Source organism: Dryas octopetala, chromosome 7 (assembly GCF_963921425.1).
Source record: "Dryas octopetala chromosome 7, drDryOcto1.1, whole genome shotgun sequence".
Taxonomy (NCBI): Eukaryota; Viridiplantae; Streptophyta; class Magnoliopsida; order Rosales; family Rosaceae; genus Dryas; species Dryas octopetala.
In genome coordinates, this window is record NC_141372.1 from 20,184,773 (window position 1) to 20,193,835 (window position 9,063).

The 9,063-nt window shown below is 38.5% G+C and overlaps 2 protein-coding genes across 4 annotated transcripts; one reads left to right on the forward strand and one right to left on the reverse strand.

The window, feature by feature from the left end:
• Positions 1 to 59: 59 nt before the first annotated feature.
• Positions 60 to 4,870, reverse strand: LOC147280395 (uncharacterized). Of its 3 annotated transcripts, none has more exons than XM_086250110.1 (13): positions 4,583 to 4,870; positions 4,185 to 4,322; positions 3,852 to 3,933; positions 3,513 to 3,589; positions 3,248 to 3,354; positions 2,932 to 3,052; positions 2,559 to 2,675; positions 2,351 to 2,442; positions 2,111 to 2,177; positions 1,895 to 1,961; positions 1,709 to 1,800; positions 592 to 735; positions 60 to 404 (listed from the first exon to the last, which is right to left on the reverse strand). In XM_086250110.1, the coding sequence occupies exons 1-13, from the start codon at positions 4,763 to 4,765 to the stop codon at positions 264 to 266; spliced, it is 1,428 nt and encodes a 475-aa protein (XP_086106236.1). In that variant the 5' UTR covers positions 4,766 to 4,870; the 3' UTR covers positions 60 to 263. The 3 variants fall into 3 exon arrangements, with proteins under 3 accessions (XP_086106236.1, XP_086106235.1, XP_086106237.1); XM_086250109.1 differs by having other exon boundaries at positions 1,895 to 1,973; XM_086250111.1 differs by having other exon boundaries at positions 1,895 to 1,973; positions 4,579 to 4,717.
• Positions 4,871 to 7,840: 2,970 nt separating this feature from the next.
• Positions 7,841 to 8,733, forward strand: LOC147280396 (uncharacterized). Its single transcript, XM_086252201.1, has 2 exons — positions 7,841 to 7,991; positions 8,324 to 8,733. The coding sequence occupies exons 1-2, from the start codon at positions 7,841 to 7,843 to the stop codon at positions 8,731 to 8,733; spliced, it is 561 nt and encodes a 186-aa protein (XP_086108327.1).
• The last annotated feature ends 330 nt before the right edge of the window (positions 8,734 to 9,063 follow it).

Below are 9,063 nucleotides of genomic sequence, written 5' to 3' on the forward strand. Positions count from 1 at the left end.
ATCTACAAACAATACTGTTAAATAGGGGATATTCAATTTAGAATTTGAGAGAGTTCAGCTAGACTTCTAAATTAAGGTGTATTCAACATATATATAGAGGTTTTAAAGAGTTTATAATACAACAATTACACGCCCTAGCCCCTAGCGAAATTGGGTATATATACAAGGGCACACAAACACAAGTCCTAGTCATATAAAAGCTGCTCATACAGTACTTGGAAATTTACAAGGATGCACTACAGGGACATGGTTTTAGTATCTCCTTATAGTCTTATATACACGCCTTTCATGTGAAGAAACCCAGAAACAAGACCCCAAAATAAAATTTCAACTATTACAAACGCTAGGGTACCCAAATTCTTTGAGTGGAGCATGGTATGAAATAATGCTTCTGCGCCATCAACCTGCATGTCAAGTTTCAGTCCAAAGTATTTAGATGCAATTAGCCATTGTGACAAATCATCCAACAAATCTATATGTGTAGAACTCCATAAATCTAGTATGCAAAATATTAAAAGATTACACAAAAGGAAAACTTTGAGGTTTCTATCTCTTCTTCTTTTTTCCAGCAGAGAAGAAAGATTAAATTACCAAGTTGTTTTCAGGTGACCGCCAATAGAAACCTTGCAAACCTGCTGAGAAAAGGTCACAAGCAGCCAAAGCATATATAAGGACTGCATTCATCCCCATCCATTGTAGCAATACTGTGGGCTTTCTGAAATGCTTGACATCAACCTGCATTTAGATAAGGTTTAATAAAGCATATGAATCTTATGCATAGCTTTGTCTCTTCTTCCTCCAAAAGCAGCCATCATTATGCATAGCTTTGTATCCTAAGAGTATTTATGCAAAAGCAGTCATCATTATTTTAGAGTAGTGTTATTCCCACCTCCCTTTCCTATTTCCCCACCCACCAATTAATAAAATTTTAAATAATAAATTTATTCTTTGTAAAATTACCTAAAAGGACAATGATTTGCAGGAAAAAAAATAAAAATTGCCTTGATGCGGTTCCAACCATGGTGGGTGCCATGGCAATCTTCAAGCATGGTGATTATCATTTTCCATGGCAACTGCCATGGTATTTGCCTTTGATAAAAAAATTAAAAATGAAAAGAAAGAAAGACACAATACCCACATGTAATCAACATAATTCGATGGTATAATTAATCTGTGAGTGAAGGTTGTGGACTGTGGTATTCTTTGGTCGTACAAGATGTTTTGTTGTTGAAGAGACATGAAGATGGTGATGGTTCATTGAATGTTTAGGATGACAAATAGCAACCTAGGGGTTGTAGAGATATGCAACTACCGAAATGGTGGTTGTAGTTCAAACAAAAATATCATGGACTTTAGGGATTAAGGGTTATTAGGTACATTGAGTTTATGAGATGGGTGGGAAGAGTAGAAGTGATATTTCTTTAAGATTTAGCGGGGGTGAAAAAATAAGGTGGGTGGGAAAATAAAGATGAGGGGTGGGAATAGTAGTACTCTTATTTTATTATTGTATCTTTTCCATATCTGTATCCATGCAACATTGAAAGAAAGGCATGGAATAAATCAAGCCCATCTGAAAGGAATGCCTCCTACCAAACAGATGAACTTACTACGGAAGATTTGATGGGAATGCCTCTTATCCTGTTAAATCAATTTGACAGCGGAGATATTGAAAATTATTCAGGAGTTGTACATAGAAATACAAACTTACTATGTAGAAGATAATGCTCAAGGTCAAGCCGGAAGCTCCTGCCGTAATGCATGTATAGCTCATTGTGTACAGAGGTTTACAGAAAGGAATACCTGATACACCTTGCCATTACTCAGAGGAAACAAAATGAAATTCCTTAGGGAAAAAACAAAAGAATGACAAAGATGATTATAATAGAGAATATACCAAGCATCTCTAAAACATATCCAAAGATTAGAAGAGCAAATGAAGACATGGACCATAACAGTACCCTCTGTTTTTGGTCCTACAGCAAAAGAAAGGATACATGTCACGGAAATAATCCATCAAAAGGCCATATCAAGACAGCTAAGTACATAATTTCACAACTTGAGGCAATTAGATTGCAAACGCTTAGTGTTATACAGAAACAAGAACCATCACCCTAAATTGCAATAGTATGTGCCCAAAATGCAATCCCACAAAACACGTAACAGCAGCCATCAGCGAACTGGAAATTCAAAAAAAGAAAAAAAAAAGAAAAGGAAAATCAAAGACCAATTGTAATAATCAATCAATAAGAATGAAATACAATGACCCTTTAACATCTATAGAGTGAGAGAGAGATGGGCAGTGAAGAACAGCAGAAAAAGCCAAGATATAGAAAGTGCTGCAGAAATTAACCTTAAGATTCCCTCTGGGTCAAATGGTGCAAGGCACCACCCAGGAGAATTAGGTGGCAGAGGTCCATAGTCCGGAGAATTAACACTGCATTCCTGAGACACACAGGGTTAACATCTTTCAATTATCAAAGATAAAGTGCACTAAAACAGGGCTCAAGCCCTGATTCATTCAAGGAATGCAGTTACCAGACAAGGCCCAGGAGAATGACCTTTGTTCTCCTGTAAACAGGATGTTGATAAAGATGATGTTCACCCAGAATAACTCGATCAATAAAACCAACAGCATTGCAAGGAGGCTCAAGACTGCCCCTCACTTCACAACGAACCTAGTAAGTAAATATGGTGTTTCAATTTAGTTCCAGACAACTAAATAGGGAAATACTCGTAGAGAAGTGTGTAGATAATCTGAAAAAATGTACACATAAAACAATATACTGATAAGTAATCAACATCATATTTGTGGCAAAGTATTGAAATCTTATAAAGACCACCCAAATTTAGTAGTGCACCAAAATCTAATAACCTCAGCACTGTCCATCAGCAACTAGGAATGCAAAAATTTAGATAAATAATCTAACTCACAATTTGAGTACCAGAAGCAAAACCAGATAATTTCAAGCTCGGAGCTTCATATTCCCAACTTGGAACTAAAAGGCCATAGAGCAAGCACATGTAAAGTGAGCACAATCCAATAGCAAACAACCTGCATTACACACCAAAGTTACAACTGGAGAATATAGAAAAACAGAAAGAGAAACGTATGTATGGTCCATTTAAAACTTATTATCAAAACCTCGTGATGCTTTTGGTCTCACATAGGCAGATTAAATTGCATAAAGTCCTATAGGCTGATTACATTGCAAATATGATTATTAATAAAACATCTACCAGAACTAACCACTGAGTGTAGTATTTCCTAGCAAAATCCACCGGTGATTCAACCATGATGTTGTTAACAAGCCAGATCTCCGACATTGAAGCTAACAAATATCCAATCGATATCCTCTGAAATTACATGTTCACATTTTCAACATGCATGGCGACAGTAGGGCATGTCATTTTAAATATCATAATCACTCATGATTAAAACCAGAGAGGAAATGATACAAACTTTTAGATTTATCAACCATAACAGAACAAAATTGGCAACTAAATGATGCTACCTGAAGTACACCTAGCCAGCGTATCTTGCCCACATCAACTCCATATGTTAAATGGCCGCGCCCGTGGAAATACCCACCTAAGAATACATTCCAAAAGAGAAATAGACAACCAACCTTCATTGACCACAGCATGTATAAATGAAAGTAATTATGTCAAGTACCTCGGAACTAGTGCATGAATATTAAACAACATAAGCATGAAATATAAAACAAATAATTTAATATCCAATTCAAAGAACTTACAACTGTTCTACTGAGATAGCTAAAAGAAAATCAAGGAATCTTGAGTGCAAAAGAAGTTTAAGCTTCTTATAAGGTACTGGAAAAATGGAAGAATACCTTGCAGTAACAACCCCAAGAGGAAGAGATTTATTGCTCTAAGCACAACTTTCTTTGTGGCAATTGTCTTGTTAGTTATTTTCTGCATGGTAACAGAAAGCACAAGGGCATGCAGATAATATGAGTGTATTATTTCTTGATTACATTCTATAAGTATGCACATAGGAATCCATTATAACAAAGTGCTTTATTATTAAAAGATAAGCTTCCCTCTGTACAAAATTACAAATCATTTATGCAGATATAACACTGCCACACAGAGGGAATTTAGAGAAGGGTTGGATGAAAAATACAAGGGCAATTTTGCATATAGAGAAAGAAAGATATTCATACCTTGAATGCTAGACTAACAGAGACACCAACAAGAAAAAGAAAAAATGGCATTACAAAATCTGCAAGTGTAACACCGAACCAAGGAGAGTGATTTATGGATGGGAAAGCTCCTCCAGCATCATCAACCAAAATCATCAACTGTTAATTGTTGAAGAATCATCATGGTAATGTAATAGTCCAGATATTCAATGAATTAAATTGACTTGAATTGGGGAATCGAATTGAATCACAGGACAGCATCATCATATCCTTATTTCAATCACTACAAGTAGTAAACCACAACACAAAGGCCTCACAGGCACAAAAATGAAATGAAGGCAAATTGGGTAGTTTGAGAATTTCAATCAGAATGAGAACAAAGTGCCTGCATACGAGTTTGTCTAACTTGGCGTACCTACCGCGACGGTGAGGCCACGAAAGACGTCGAGAGAGGCGAGGCGTTGATTAGGTGTCGGCGCATGTGGACCGTTGGATGGTGAGGAGGGCACAATAGCTTGGACCTCATTCTCATTGGATGAATCTCTGTCTCTTTCTCTGTAGGGATGGAGAAGAGGAGCAGCGTCGATCACCACCGTAGACATTTTTCTTTTCTTTTCTCTATCTCAGTCTCATTCATTCACTCACTCCTTCATTTCTCTGCCTCGGTCAGCTCATTGCTCACTTGTGTATATGCAGGAAAACTGGTAAAAGACTGTAGTCTGTGTTATATGTTAGTTGAGCATGTATGGCACTGCCATTGGTCCGATTTAGGAGAAATTATTTTATATATATTTGATATACTGTCACGTAGTGTGTAACTAATCTAATGTGTTATAATATGGATAGATGTTATTAATATTATACCTTATTAATATAAATATATCGTCCAATAATACCCTTACACATTAGATTAGTTACACCTCATAGCGGTGTATCAGATACTCAATAATTTTTCCCGATTTAGGGCCGCACTTTGGTTTGGTTTGGTTTTATCGAACCAATAGACTATCGAAATTTTTTGGTGTCATAAATCCATTTTCACAATACCGATCAGAACCGACCGAAGGGCAGCCCTACTGTTATCTCTTCCTCCTCCGAGCTCGGGCCTCATACACATTATTGTAATGAACTTATGTTAGTAGAAAAATTTGGGCTATATAGAACATTTGTTCTAAGATGTGGCCTTTGCTCAACATGAGGCTCAAGGCTTGTGCCTTGTTCGTTTGGGCTTAGGCCGACCCTGTATAGCAATGTGTCGAGAACTTTGATTGTCATATATATATTTTGGGATAACTACTCCAGATTTATTGCTTCATTCATATGCTAAAGGCTTTATTTGAATGCTTACATGCAATATTGTTGCCTGAAGAGATAACTCGAGTGAAATATGAACTGTAGATTTAGAGTCAGGCTTTTGTCCCTTGTTTTCTAATTGAGGAATCCACTCTTTACAAATTGAGAGGATCCTTTTTCATTTCCGAATTGGTGCCTTAATTTCTTTTATAATATTTATTTTACGTAAGCGTCTAGTAAGATGCCAGATTTACAAAATATTGCACTTGATGGGCCATATTTCATTTAATCATATAATGAGTTATTTAAGAGCCCAGATAATTATCCATGAAGCCCAAAGAGCTTGTGATACGAAGGCCCAGAACCCAATTGACATCCAGGATAAGCCATAAAATGGCTCGCAAATTCAAATTTAAAAATAAATTGCCTCGGCAGGTGGAAGCTAGCCTTGGTAGTTAAACCGAGAGAAGTTATTCCCAATTTTTCAGGGATAAACCACTCCAAGTTCATGGGATAAAGCTCAGCAGAAGTTAGGACACGAGGGTAAAGATAAAAAACCAGAGTAATAGTCTACTTTCATTAAAAATGAAATCTAACTTAAGCATCAGAGTCCCTATGAGAAACAACCTCACAGGGAATGCTTAGAACTCAATTATTCATGGTTGTAGGAAGACCAAGGAACCAAGGAGCGGTTAACACTCAAATCACCAACGTGTCAGCCTAGTGCAAATTCGAGCCTCATCAGTTGGCGCCGTTTGTGGGAAGCAAAAGAAATTTACTGATGGTGAACACTCGTAGTTCGAACATAGAAGATGCGCGACGTTCTAACCAGGAGGTACCTCCAATAAACCAACAATTTGAAGTAATGCAGGAAACACTTCGAACTTTGACTATTGGTTTGAAAATGTGGTTCAAAGACTAGATCAAATGAACCAGGAGAGAGAAGAGCCTTACCAGAACCAACATCACGAAGAAGTTGAGGTAGACTCGACTGGAGTTATACCTCCTCTTCGACAGCCTGTGGATCTGAGAAGTCCCATGACGGAAGAAATTCAAGCATATCTGATGCCTCCGAGATTGAAATTCCTGTCAACTAAACTATACGATGGGCATTCAGACCCAAAAGACCACTTGGAGACCTTTCGCTCACAAATGAGGCTTTATTTGGTACCAGACGCCATAGTATGTCGAGCATTCGTGACAACCTTGAAAGGCGGTGCAAGGGTCTGGTTCAGTAAGCTTCCTTCTGAGAGTGTGCCGAGTTTTGATTAACTCGCCGAAGCTTTCAAGGCACACTTCATTGGAAGTAAAAAGACTAAGTGTGGTACGAGCCACTTTATTTCTATTCAGCAAGGTGAAAATGAATCTCTTCGTAAATACCTCTAGAGATTCAATGTTGAAGCGCTCGAGGTTAAGAGGGTTCATGAAGAATCCATAATCCAGCCTTTGATGAATGGACTACAACCAACGCAATTTACCTATTCGTTGGGAAAAAATGAACCCTCGACCATAAAAGAACTCTTGGAGCGAGCGGAAAAGCATATGAATGCGGATGACCTCTTGAAGGTTCAGAAAGCAAATGCAAAAGTTTTAGGCTTGGGAGACAAAGCTCCAGCCTTGAACGAACAAGAGAAAAGGAAAAAGAGAGATAAGGAAGTCTGAAAAAGTGAAAAGAAAGGACCTTCAACTGTCGGAGGAAATTGTCTTAAAGGTTTGGTTAGTCGTTACGATTCCTACACCCCACTTCGCATACCTCGGGAGCAGATCTTGATGGAGATATATGATAGCAGGTTACTCCAGAAACTAAGAAAGATGTCCACTGATCCGACCAAAAGGCCTCAAGACAAATATTGCAGATATCATAGGGATCACAGGCATAACACAGAGGATTGTTTCAAACTAAAGGAACAAATTGAGAGCCCTATCGGAAGGGGGCACATAAGAAATTATGTAGCAAATCAACCTTGAGGACCTCGAGAAAACAGGCAAATGACTTTGCCACCACCCCAGCAGAGGGCCAAGGGGAAGATAATACAATTCATTCATGGAGCAATCCATAATGGTGGAGAATCTGGCAATGAGAGAAAGAATTACATGAAGTAGGCCCGAATTGAGCCTCATGAATAAGAGGTATTATCAGTTCGGCATCAGAGGCTTGAGCTTGTAAGCTTTCGAGAGCAGGACATGAGGGGGTTAGACCGTACTACCCTCACAATGACGCGTTAGTAATCCCAGCGATGATCGCTAATAAAATTGTGAAAAGATTTTTCATAGATCCGAGGAGTTCGGCGGATGTAATCTATTGGGAAACTCTAGAAAAAATGAAAATCCCAATTGAAAGGATGAGACCTTCGGCAACAACTTTGAAAGGCTTCGCTGGAGATATGGCTGAATGCCTGGGGTCCATAACATTGCCTATAACTGTAGGAGAAGAGCCTCAAACTAGCACGGTAGTGGCAGATTTCATTGCAGAATTCACAATGGCTACTTTCTCAGAAGATATGAAGGATGAACCTTGGATCCTGAACGTGGATGGTTCATAAACCACAAGGGACATGGAGCAGGTTTGCTTCTAACTTTGCCAGAAGAAGTAAAACAGCCATTCGCGTTGAAATTCAATTTCAATGCAACTAACAATAGTTCAGAGTATGAAGCGTTGATTGCAGGGTTGCGAATGGCAAAAGAAATGGGGGTTCGAAATATCAAAGTCTTTAGCGATTCACAACTGATTGTGAACCAGGTAAACTTAGAATATGAGGCCAAAGAGCCAAATATGATTGAGTATCTAGATAAAGTCAAGAAATTACAAAGGAAGTTTGACAGAATTCAGATTTAACAAGTTTCGCGAACCCACAATGCTTTGGCAGATGCATTAGCGAGGCTCGCCTCTTCATTAGAGGCAACCCTTCCCATAAGCATATTGGTCGAAGAATTAGACAGACCAAGCATTGAATCAGGAGAAGCTGCAATAATGCAGGTGGACCAAAAAGTCAGAGAGGACGATTGGACAATGGTGATGGTAGATTTCATTTTAAATGAAAAACTACCTTTAGATCCAAAAGAGGCGCACAGTATAAGGAGAAGATCAGCTCGATATGTTGGTATAGGTCGGGACCTGTACAAAAGGAGTTACTCTAGTCCACTGTTAAAGTGTTTGGGCCCTTATGAGGTTGACTATGTGCTTCGTGAGGTTCACGAAGGAGTTTGTGAAGCTCATTTTGGTGGGAAAACTTTGGCATTTAAATTACTCAGCAAGAGTTTTATTCGCCAAAGATGAGACAAGAAGCAGAGGAATTGGTTCGAAGGTATGAGAAATGTCAAACGTTTGCTAGTTTGAAGCATCAGCCTGCTAAGCCTTAGGTAGCTCTTACTAGCCTATGGCCATTTGCTCAGTGGGGAATAAATCTTCTAGGACCCTTTCCACAGGCATCTGGGCAAAGAAAAATGTTAATTGAGGTCATTGATTACTTCACCAAATAGGTAGAGAAAGAGGCAGTGACCAACACAATAGAAGAATACATTGAAAGCTTCGTTCTCCAATTTATTCTGTGAATGTTTGGAATCCCAAATGTTATAATTTCGGATAATGGAACCCAGTTCGATAGCC